At 34.4% G+C, this 13234-nt stretch overlaps 1 protein-coding gene across 2 annotated transcripts in view; it reads right to left on the bottom strand.

Annotated features, from left to right (window-relative positions):
* The window catches only part of LOC106103839 (transcription factor kayak-like), a 37020-nt gene that overhangs the window by 21400 nt on the left and 2386 nt on the right, over positions 1 to 13234 (bottom strand). The window contains exon 1 of one of the 2 annotated variants that reach the window (XM_013283739.1): positions 8662 to 8923. The exons of the other annotated variant lie outside the window; for it this stretch is intronic. Coding sequence (XP_013139193.1) covers positions 8662 to 8766 — 105 coding nt within the window. The 5' untranslated portion in view covers positions 8767 to 8923. Of the gene's footprint in view, positions 1 to 8661; positions 8924 to 13234 lie in introns of those variants that run through there. 2 annotated transcript variants of the gene reach the window in all.

Below are 13234 nucleotides of genomic sequence, written 5' to 3'. Positions count from 1 at the left end.
CCACTTAAATAACCATAAAAACGACACTGAGAGCCTGTAGCTTTAAATTTCCACGAACAATAAGTTTAGGCAAATTAAATTCTACTAAGTGGGCCATTAGATAAATAAACGCGTAACTAATCATAATAACAACCGCGAATACGTGTTTGCTTCCTTACATCTGACGTGCAAAGTTCAACGACCTCGGTGCAATAGCGTGACCTTACACTTCGTAATTACAAACCAACACCAAATTAAACATTGACCCTATGCAAATTTAAATGCGTGAAAATTCGCGAAATAACTCAACGTATTTTATTTCGTGTACTTTCTTAGTGCAAGATTACTCAATGAAAAACAATTGAAATGAAGATTAGACACTTTTCGAAAACAAAAATAGTCCTTTTCGAAAAAACCCATTTGCACACTTGTGTTCTTTGTATTATTTATAGACAAAAGAATAAAGGTACAGATAGATAAGAACGAAACAATAAAATTACAACAAAATATGACCTTTTTAAAAGGAATCAGAAATTACAAAGTGCGTGGGAGTAGCTAAATACAAAATTGGTTTCGGCGAATTGCTCCGAACGGCCAGTCGGTCGAAACGCATTAATTCGGAATATACAAGTAACAACCTTTGTAAATACATATCTTCCCATCTTTAAACGCAAATGAATTTATCATCAGATCTCTGATTGCTGATAAATCTTTAAATGCCAAGTAAAGAAACCCGCCACAGAAATTATATAACAAAAGAATAACACTAGATTCTACAAAAACACATACAAAATATAACTAAATACAGTAGTATTTAACTGAATCATTTTAAAAGCACCAATTTAATTATGATTTTAATTTAATATCTGTTTTGTATTACATTTTGAACTTCAATATTTAATCATCACTAGCTTTCGCCCGCGACTCCATCCGCGTATAATTGAAGAAAAAACAAGTAAGTAGCCAATGAGTTCTTCTAGACTATCCTCTACCTCTAAGCCAAATTTAACCGAGATCCGTTCAGTGTTTTAGGCTATAAACTCTAACAAACATCCATCCTTGCATCTATCCATCTACACTTTCGCATTTATAATATTAGTAAGATTTAAGTTTCGTTTTAAGAATACATCTACATACGTATTTATACTTAAGTTATTTAATAAAAATAAGGTGCAACGAAAAAGTTTTACGAGTATATCATCGCACCGCGCAATACAAGTCGCCATTTTAGTCACAATCATTCGGTAATTTCGCACTATACAAAATGAATGCGTTCATTTATAACTCAAAATTTACGACGGACATTGTGATCCTCCTTGGAATCGTATGGTGTCGCCTAAAAAGACGATGATTTAAGTGCAACGCGCGGTGAAAAAGCTGCCGAACTCGTAAATGTTTACGAGTGCGTTACACTCTCGATACGGCACACCCCTATAAATTATACTTCGACTCGTCGACTTAACTGTAGGTTTTCACTGCTGTAAGTAATAAATGCATATTGTCAACCCTTTATATGCTTAAAAAAGAGAGAGATAGCAATAAGATAAACATGTAAGTTGTAACCTCTAAAACCCCGAAGGGTAGGAAAAGTCACTGTTCCTGTGCAATCGAGTTAATTACAAAGTAGCCAAAGGTATATCCTTATTCTATTATTATAATATCAAGTATGGTAATGCTAATCCCAACAAAACACTAATATCTATAATACCATAACAATATACAATGTGGCTATGGTAACATTTGTGAAAGAAACACGCATGAAAGTTTTGCATTGTTTGAAAAACCGCAATTGTTGACGTACGGATGACAGACCATGCAACGTATTAGAGAATTCCATTCAGAATGAAACCGCTTAGTGGTTTACCTAACACACAATATCAATTTAAACTCTCGTAAATAAATAAAAAATTAAAACACAATAAGAACTCATACAAAATTCGACCGAAGGGAATATTCGTCCGGAATTAAGCCTACATAAATAACGAGATTAATCTCTTCAAATAATTTGACCTTTCCAAGTGACGAGGGTTCATTAAATAATGGCGGGTATTGGAGTGATGTTATTGTGCCGTCTATCAATTCACGTGCGAGCTGGGGCCCGGACCGAGCTCCAACCAAAGCTTTGAGGGACAATTTCAATAGCATCTGATAACCATACGGAGCTACGGACCTTTGTCACTTTACGCGGTCATCCGTCAAATATCCAACTTTAGTATATTAGATTTTCTTTCAAGTATATTTACTTCATCAGGAGTCACCCTATTGGTTATGCAGTTACATCTATGGAGACGGATTCTTTTAATGTTCAGATATATTCCAACCCTGCAATATTAACAGAAAATGTTTCTTTGTAATTTTCGATGGAATATTAGGCATGAGTCGTATGTAGCTTAAAGTAATTTACATTAACCTATTTAAAAGATGACTAAGTTTTTTTCCGTTAAACAGTTTATAAACATACAACCTTTGAATGCCTTTTGAATGAACGTATCCTATTTCTCACGGACCATTACATGCCTTAGCGGGTTACTTCAATCGCGTAATATAGGTTGCGTAGTATTTTAATAACAATAATGCACGTGCGTAACTATGACATCTTTCGATATGGCAGTTGAGGCGGAAACGTGGAAAATGTCAGTAATGTATAGAGCAGTGAGCACGATTCTTGACCATAATCGGCACAAGGACTCCGCAGCTGGCTTGGATATCGGCAGCATTCAGCATTGTGACGTCATTACTATTGCTGTCTAGAACAAAGAAAATGCGCGCGAACCTATCGCTTCTCCTTTGTTTTAATTGATAACTAGCAGCACTATCAGCCCGTTCTTCATAGATAACTTTGATTTTTATATTAATAATAATAATTGTATGGTGCATGTAGAAAAGTACTTTCTTGTTTCATTTTTCCATAGTTTTTCAAATTACTTACACTATTCTGTCATTGTCTAGTTTTCTAGCTACACAGCCCTTACACGACTGCCCAACGTCTAAATATTTGTAAACAAATTGCAATTTTATGTTAATTCGTTAGCCGGTTAATAATCGAGAGATGTAGGTATTCACATGCCTACTCGTGTGTCCTGTCGTCGGAATGCCGAACATGCCTTACGCATGACTCACCGCACTTTACATGGCCCTAACTATCACCTTAACTGTACCTTTACACCCTTACCCACACACAATACTCGCCGGCGATTTTAAAAGCTTTCAGAAAAAAGTGTCTACGAATGTCGCTTGCGGAATTTTGACAGCAAAGAGGTTTACAACCTCCTTTGTTGTGTTATAACTATAGTTTTAAAAGATGTCTACTCGAGTGGACAATGTTTTGTGTAAACAGTAAAGTGCCGCTTTCTGTAATATTGAGATGTACCGGTTCACAAGACAATTGGTATAGTCTTATTTTTGTTCGATAACGACTAAGTAAGGTTATTGACCATTACGTCTTAAATATGACATCAAAATAATAAGAGAGAAAACATCATCACCAGCTCACTACATGTCCCTACCGAGGGGCTCGGAGTCTACCCTAATAAAGGGTGACTAGGCCGTAGTCAACCACGCTGGCCCAGTGCGGGTTGGTTTTCACACATATCTTTGAATTTCTTCGCCGATATGTGCAGGTTGCATCACGATGTTTTCCTTCACCGTAAGAACGTCGGTTAAACTATGTACATATGAAATTTCGAAAAATCGAAAATCACATTGGTACATGGCGGGATTCGAACCCAAGACCTGTAGATTACAAGTCAAGTGCTTAAACCACTGAGCCACCGACGCTCAGAGAGAAAACAAAATGGTTTAATTTAAGTCTCTAAAAACAGAGATTATCATATGGTTTTGTTGTGGCAGGATAAAGAAACAGTGATATTTATAAAAAAAAGCTTTCCATAGTTAATATTTTAATAGGTTGTCATAGAACTCGTATACTTGTCTTCCTTTATGAATAAAAAACAACATGCTGGCTGCTTTAATCACTTCTCATTATTAAAAAAATAAAAGGGATAAAAAAACAATGCCAGTGCATTCTTGTCATTCAGTTCTTTATAAATCACGCATAGAGTTTTAATAACCACCAGAGGTTGGAAGCGGGTCTTTGTGCGTTTAAAGAATGTGTTTGTTGGATAAAAAGCGTAGCTAAAGCAACGAACAGAGTAATCCATCAACGACAAATCGACCTTCTCTATGTAAAACACGAGCGTAAAACGTATTAATCACATACACTTTAGTTAGAATTATTCAAAACATTTATTAAGTAAACTACAACACCGTTTACTAAAACAACAGGAAATCTAAAATGATTATTAGCGCCACTAACACGAATATTAAGATGTAACTTAATATTTGTGTTTTAAATGTTAAGTAAATAAACTTATTTAATTTAAAATTGTATTGTGTAAAAGTCTATTTCTCATTCAACAAATCATCTTGTAGTATTTCGAATATAGTCTTCACAACCTATAAAAACAATTTAACTGAAACTAAGTATTTTTAAAAGGTTTTTTAACCACAAAACAACATTATTTTTTAACTACAACATGCAAAAAAACTTTAAAAACTAATAGAACATTTAAATCAGGATGTTTTGATGTGCCATCAAATGTCACACAAAGGGTCATATCTAAACGTTTCGGTGACAGCTACGTGGGCGGTGGTATTTATTGAGCCCGGGATGACGGACTGCCTCCGGTGGCAGGTAACAACCCCAGTTATTGCACGTACCATGCTACTGCGACTTGTATGACAATAAAGTCGAGACAAGTTAGTTAAAATAAAAAAATATAACGCGCGCACACCTTTGACTAAACTATCGCGCAACTGTTTAGTCCCGCATTATTTGCTATGAGCTTATATTAAGGTGCGCACACTACTCGATAAAGTTGTGCAACTAAACAGTTGTATCGACTGCGAAACAATCGACAATTACACAACTATTGTGCGATAATTTAGTCAAAGGTGTGCGCCCGCTACAAGCGACTAAGTTTTACGTTTTTTTCTGTATATCATATTATATTAATTATTCTGAAATTCACTTTACACTGTTACTGAAACTAAATACCTATGAATCCAAAATTTAGACCTGTTCGGTCCGTTATTAAAAAGTTCCGATTAAACCAAAAAATACAGAAGCAAGAAAGACAACATAAAAAAAACACACAAGCTATTAAACGCACTTTAAACGTCAATAACTTTTACGACCAGCAATTTGTAAAGGGCCGTTCGAAATTTGAAAAATTTGTAAAGGCACGGACAATAGGCACACTTTGTGTAATGGAGGAAAATGGATAAGGACGCGGCTATCTGTTGCGGGACCAATAAAGAACTCACTTTAGACCTTTGTTACCGCGGCTTGAGCTACTTAAACGAACGATTTACTTTACGACGGTCGCCAACACTAATATCCTTTACTGTTCGTTTCTTCTGAAATTTTATTGTTTCGTTTACGAAGGTCATTAAAGGTTAAACTTACGAAATAGCTGATTGAGCAACGACCACTATTTAGTAGTCAACATACTACAATTCCAGAATTAATTACAACTATCTATGGTTTAAATTTTAGATTTTAACCACTTGTTTTTTATTTAATAACAACATATGAAGCTACATTTGCGTGATCAGATTAATAAACTTTTTTTTTTCAATTTACTTACCCCCTATGTTTAATAGTATAAAAATATGTAACCCAAAGTGTTTCCTAGGTGCAGAGGTTTTGTTAGAAAAATATTCAAAAAATGCAGTATTGGCTGACATCCTGCAAAATAAAGTGTGTGTTTACACTTTATGATATTAGTATAGATATAGATTATTATATAAATTGTGTGATTTAAATAATCATACTATTATGTACCGTTAAACTGTTTACTTCCGATTTTCCGCTATATCGGATACGCTGTATTGTAATGACTCATATTCCTAGAACAAATACGCTTGTTACGAGATTATTGACGCTATAAAACGCGCCAAACGTTTGAGCCAACTTATATCAAACGTTTGTACCAACTGCTTGGCCCATCTCATAGAGCTGTCTTCCCAGCGTTCCTGGGTCCACTCGACTCCAGGACAATTAAAGCAAATTGCCCACATCCGGCCTCTATTGGCTGGTACTATTTAAAAGGTGTCGGTCAATCTAACCCGTCCATCTGCTCGATTCTTATGATTCGATATTAGCAACAATCATTCAACTGTTTGAATCTTTATTAACTAGCTTTTACTCGCGACTTCGCCCTCACAAAATTAGAGAAAAAAGTAGTAAATGAAGTCCACGTCACCTAGGCATAATATTGCTTCCAAACTCTTTCCAATGTTGGTATAGATACAGATAATATAGCATACTTGACATTGAATTTTAAATATATTATTTATCCTAATATTATAAATGTGAAAGTTTAAATGGATGGATGGATGTTTGTTAGAGTTTGTAGCCTGAACGTCTGGACGGATTTCGATGAAATTTGGTACAGATGTAGAGTATAGTCTGGAAGTACACATAGGCTACTTGCTTTTGTTTTTCTAATTCCACGCGGACGGAGTCGCCGGCGAAAGCCAGTTAATACTAAATATAGTAAGTGTACAAAAAAAGAAATAAACATGTACAAAAATTAGAGGATCGTATAAAAACCTGAACTAAAACAAATTTCATAATAATTTAAAAGGTCACCCAACATCCGGTAATTTGTTAACTCGTTTGCATCTTTTCCAGTAATAAAAAAAACCAACATCGATAATGACCCTATTATCAATACTAGATAAATTTCCAATTATTAGAACATTAAGTTTCGAATGACGACCAAGATTTTTTAAAAACATCATCAGATTTTTTATACTTATAGTAAGTTCTTCATAATAATATAATAGATTCGAGCCGAAGTCTACATTATCGTATGGTACACTCAATCACGCTATTGGTGGTTTAAAGCCACTAAACACAGGTAAATTGTTGCAAAAGAATCGTACGATGGCGTGACCACGTTTGGGGAATACCGCGCGGACGCGCATTCTTGGAAGTGGTGTGTTGAGGAGAAATTTCACAAGTACAATGTAGGTCAAGTCAGCCGGACTTGAAGTTTTCGCCGCGCAAAGGTTACCGCGTCGCCCCGAGTCCGGTTGCGATCTTGCGCAATTTAGACTCGTTTAAAAGATCAATTGCCGAGTTATAACAATAGATTAAAAATATGTTATCTTTGATTTTTACTCTTCTATAACAGATAATCCATACGTTAATGTGAAAATCCACTGTAAAGGACTACAAAATCTTATACTATAAGAGACGAGGTATGTCCAATTTATTGCGTATGCATTACATCAGACAGTCTACGTGCGACTCTGCATTAACATCGCTTCCATTACCTTTATAAAGATTGCATATTAAACATTTCAAATTATTTCTTAGATTGCATTTTAAGTAACAATGGAACACTTCCTAAATTCAGGGATTCAGTCTTAAACGCCATTCGATGACTTATAATCCGAGGAACATATTACAATTTTAAATTTTAACATTGTAAAAGGGTTTCCACCACACTGGGATTACCCAAGGATTTCATTCATGCTACTATAAACTATATTACCTACGAGACATGTTTTGAAAGTAAACAAGTTTGCGGTCGGTGACGTTATTGCCATTATTGCTACAGCCCGCGTTGTTCCAGGTATCACGTTTTAAACAACGATATAATAATACACATATTTACCTTATACTCGAGACATGAAAATAATCGACCTTACAATTCTACAATAATGTAGATTAGAAGTATTAAATAAACAATAATAACATAATAAAACAAAAAGTATGTCTACGTGACCTAAGCCTCAAAACAAAAACCAGAACGTAATTGTTTAGGTCATTCAAAATATAGAAAACGCAGCAAATCAGTCGAAGTTTCTAGAATGTGCAGTATAAGACGTAAAAAGTGAATGGGCTATATCAATATGTATATATGTTCTAGGAATACAAATAAAAGGATAGTCTGCTATAGTATTCCCAGCTGCCTAGCATTTAATAGAACAATCAATCAATTTGTAGATGGAGGATAGTGACGGGCCTTATGACGTCATATTTACGCCTCTGAGTAATAAATGGAGTACTACGAGATGTAAATCTGTACATTGATATTATACAGATCTATACGTTATCAGTTATGTTTAAAATATATTTGCATAAACAAAAAATCACCAATCATTGATACGCATGCATGAAATTACGCATTTAGAAAAATAAAGTGTTTCACATAACTAGTAACGCCATCTATCGACCACTGCTATAACTTCTTAAAATGTTGCTCACATGTTTTATCTTAAAACTACCAATTTAATTTCGAAACAAATTTTATAGTATAAAATAGTAATAGTGAATTGGAACTTCGGAATAACCTTGAATTTTTTCTTAAAACCTGATACGTGTGATGTCATAGTTAAAATAAATAATAAACCTCTGTCAGACGGTAAATTCTACGTAGCGTATTGGAAGCATATGTTACCCGCAATACGTTGACGTCGAATTTACAATAAATAAATTAAAAAACGAAGCTTTTATTAAAAATCTAATCAGAAAACATATTGCATAGGAATATTTATAAGTTATGAAATGTAACAAGTGAAAAAGTTTTGAAAGTTGTTTTAAACGCGGGTCACGAATGATTGGTAACCTAAATAAGTTTTCAAAGTTTAAAACGGCAATGAACTCACCACTGGCTTATTGTATTCGTCTGTTTGATAGTCGAACATGGTAGCGAACATAAGACTTTCGTCCTGCTCGCTGCTGAGAAGGTGATATGGCACCAACTGAGACATCGGTGTTCAATACTTCCACAAACGTCCAACAACCGTAACACTGAAGGTTTAAATTTAATTAACCAAAAAAAAAACTTGAGACAAATCACTTGTGATAAGACGTATGAGTCATAGAATTATTTGTGAATGTAAACGCGCACGCTTCTACAATGTTTGGTATCAAACTGAGCCAGTTCGCGCGTTCGCCGCTGGTTTTGTACGACACCGGACTACGTTCCGCGCACGCGCAAATTTCCAACTCACAGCCGAAACGTTACAAGTGACAATTATTCGAACAATTCAGCTATGGCGCCAAAAACAATTTTTCAGCAAGTCTTAGAATGATTCAATGAATATTTTCCTCATGACAAACATTTTGGCAAAATATACGGTAATTTTCAATGCAGATTTACGTAAACAAAAAACAATACCTCACGATTTAATCACAACCACGAATAAAAACTTTATAAAAAATTTCTTTGATCAAAGTATCAATGATGCATACAATAAATAAGTAAAAGAATAATTTACAATCATGCAAATTAAATCAAAACACGCAAATTAGAACCATTCAACTTGTTTCATTTAAAACATTTATCTAATTTGATAAAAAGAAATCAATCAATAATTGAAACTTTGTGAGTTAACTATCAAATCAAATTGACATTTTGACACGAGTTAGTAACGTTTGCTTTTCAATTTAACGTCTACGCAATGCCAAGAACAACGATCGAAAATATTCATTCACACAATCACAACACATTAATTGTATTCACAAGGCAGAGGCGTAGGCAAATGTGATCTTAATGGCACAATCAAAAACGGTTTCTCCGTACACTCGGAATTATGCCAAAAATTTGAATTCGTTGAAGGTCGGTAAACGCGGATTTCTCATAACTGTCATATACAATTATTATTAAACATTAATTTTAAAGATAGTAGCTAAAAATTACAAAAAAAAATCATTCATTTCAAAACTAAGGAACATTAGACGAGCGTAACAATTAAACGGTATGTAAAAATTAACATGAATGTTTCAAAGAACAAAGGTGTAATTCGAGACGTATATTGAACCATGCTTACAGTTAAGGCGAAGAAATAAATCCGGGAGCCTTGACTCAAAAAAATAAATAAAATGGCGACGCAACAGCATTAGCATAATGAATGAAGCAAACGACGAAATAGATAACATTGCTATAATCATAAAATTATTTGCTTTACATAATTAAATTACACGAAAGATTTTCAAGGTCAAGATACATTTGGATATTATTGTTGCTTAAAATTTGAGCATTATATGTAAGTATATAATAATACTATAATTTGTCTGTATATGTGTCAGAATCTTGATGAACGGCAATTCATAACATTTGTCTAACTATTTTTTTTTTTTTTAGTTTTGTGTACCATTCTAGGTCAAACAGCAAATAATAACCAAAAAAACTTTAGGTAAACCACGCTCATATTTTAAAGGTCGACAGGACTATAGTCTGAAAGGCTAAAGTCAAGTAAGTTAGTTCATAAATAACAAAAGTAAAAAACTAAACAATTTAACATGCTTTAAGTTACCGAACCGTAAACTAAGAAAATGCAACGCGGATTTCCTTGGACACAATGAAAATAGCAAAAACTAGAAAGATAGTTTTTTGCTTCCACTCCTAAAACACTCGATTAAAGAAAATTTGCCTTCTCGCTCACTCATTTAAAAAACTGATAACATTTTACACAAACAATATCAAGTACTTACGAAGCATTCTTAGAAACACTGTCCAGTTTTTCCACATGGTAACATAATCGGTGACGAAGATAGAAAATATTAATCACTAGAAGGACTACGTTCTCGCTCAGGTCCCAAGCTGTCTGATAGTACAATCAGGTGATGCCTGTTCCAGTAAACAACAATGCATTGATTCATACCAACGTTGCGGTACAATTTTACCGGAAACCATATCAAACGAATCTTGGAAATCATAGATAACATCGTTCCGTACTTTCCTTATTAAATATATGGTATTGGTTATACCCGTGTGTGATAAACTAATCGATTTTTGGAACTTACAGTAATTTCAACGTTACTTATTGCCTACTACCACGCTACGTTATAAGTTATAATGTTAAATCTTACTAATATTATAATTTATTTACTAATATTATAAATGCGAAAGTATAGATGGATGGATGGATATTTGTTAGCGTTTGTAGTCTAAACGGCTGAACGGATCTCCATGAAATTTGGCACAGGTTTAGAGCATAATCTGGAAGAACACATAGGCTTCTTTTTATCTCGGGATAACTTACGGTTCCCGTGGGATTCATTAATTCAGTTTTTTAATGTTTATTCGATCATTCTGCGACGGTTCAACATATCTTATTGAAATTTGGCACAGATATAAAACAAAGTCTGGAGTATACATAGGATAAGCTTCATCCCCGAGGTGTCCGGTTCCCGAGGGATACGAAGCTTTTTGTTATTTAAGTAGTTCGTATGTTTTCTAATACCACGCGGACGAAGTCGCGGGCAACAGCTCGTGTTAAATAATTTAGTTACGGTAATCAATTTTAGTACAACAATAGCAATCATAAACGTTAATATTAAAAAATTCATTTGCCTGCAAAATAAAACAATATAAATAATACAGCAGACTAAATTTTTTGTTCGTATAAACGAAAGAACCTCCCTAGACAAAGCTACTTTCCATTTCTAGTGGAATCGACAAAATGAGTCTTCACGTACATTTATCAAAAGTTATTGCCAATTCCATACATTTTTATTCGAAAATCGAATATTATTTTATCTAAAGGGTCAGCTTTACACCCATAAGACCACAGTGTGTATTCCACATTACATTACTAATCTCATAGAAACCGCTTCTTCTTGAACATTCAAATAAACTAAAATGAGTGACAAGTAATAACTTGGTACAATTGTATATTTTAAAAGGTATACACACATTAAAAAGTAAGAGAAAATCATAGATTTCAATTCGATATGACCTTATACTTGTGACTGTGAATCATATAGCTGGAGTTCAAGGGTAGGCAGACAGTGAAAACACGCAACGGCAAGCAGTTCGCAGAATCGCTGCGATCACGAACGTAAATAAAACCATAGTTACAGTGTTTACGAGAAAGCAACATTCAAGCGAGTACTGTAGACTATCACAAACATTACGTTCAATAAATGGTTTTTTTATGCAATAATATTTTATGTAAAATTAAACAAAATTTCAATCCGTAACAAAACCTCAATTTTGCTAAAGCTTTCCTAACAAGCTAAGCAAGAGAGTGATTTTTACAATATGTTGTAATTAATTATGAGACATTTTTAATGTGACTAATGAACCATTCTAATTAGTTAAGATTATTTTTTTACAAACGAGCAAGCGGCCGCCTGAATCCCCGAAATGGAAAGCGACCGCTGCCATAAAGATCCGCAATTGCAGATGCGTTACCTACACTTAATTGACAGAGGAGGAGACGCACATAAAGAGGATACTTCCCCTTCCTAAGCGTCTCCTCCACCGTCAAATCCACTTTTCGTTCCCATCCTTTCCACTTAAGAGGGTGGAAAGGGAAACGTGTAATTTCTCCCACTTTACGCCTGTCTTCTGTGTGGTCGTGGTATTACACCGGGCGAGCCGACACATTCGTGCGAATATGTTAAAGCAGGCTTTACCATGGTTGGAGATTACTGTCAATACGTTGCCTAACTTCAATGGTGAGAGAGAACATACAAAAGGTTTGCCTACTGGTAGCTACCCCCCTAATTCATCATTTGGTGACCACAGTGGTTACAATTCTGCAGGATAATATTGAAAAAAATACTTTTCCGATAAAATGTGCAAGTCACCTTCTTACAGTTTTCCCACTTTACTGACGCAATAAGAGACCTACTTGCGGGCGACCGTTTCAATGTAATAATTACACCTTGATTTTTGATGCCATTAAGTACAATACATTTGTCTAACGACCAATGATTCACGAAATTTCGATATGGTTAAGATACAGTTACGCCTCTAATAAGACCAAGAATCGGCTCTTTGTTAACGCTTTGTTTAATTTTAGTGGTTTTAGTACTCTAATTTATTTAGGAATGGATTTATGGTAATGTATTTTTATAAGAGCAAGGACAAACGGGCAACACCAAACTGATCAACGACGACCTTGGACATCCGTAATAATTGGACATCCGCAAAACTACAGATGCGTTAGCGGCTTTTTAAGAAATTGTATGCTCGCTTCTTGAAGGACCTAAGTCGTATTGGTTTGGACTTTGTATTTTTTCAATATACTCATATCTCGAATCTCTTTTATCGAAATAATTTGTTTACTTTTAAAGCAAACCCGCTAGTGATTGTCAAGGTCGTCGTTAAAAATACATAATTGAAACTTGTTCGCGGAATAACCGAAGCAATCAATTTTTTTTTATCAAACATTTAATGCAGTACATTTTAAAAAGCAACATGAAAAATTATTGGTAATATACTTT

Source organism: Papilio polytes, unplaced genomic scaffold, assembly GCF_000836215.1.
Source record: "Papilio polytes unplaced genomic scaffold, Ppol_1.0 DF823700.1, whole genome shotgun sequence".
NCBI classification, from domain to species: domain Eukaryota; kingdom Metazoa; phylum Arthropoda; class Insecta; order Lepidoptera; family Papilionidae; genus Papilio; species Papilio polytes.
This window is presented reverse-complemented; position numbering and strand designations above follow the sequence as displayed.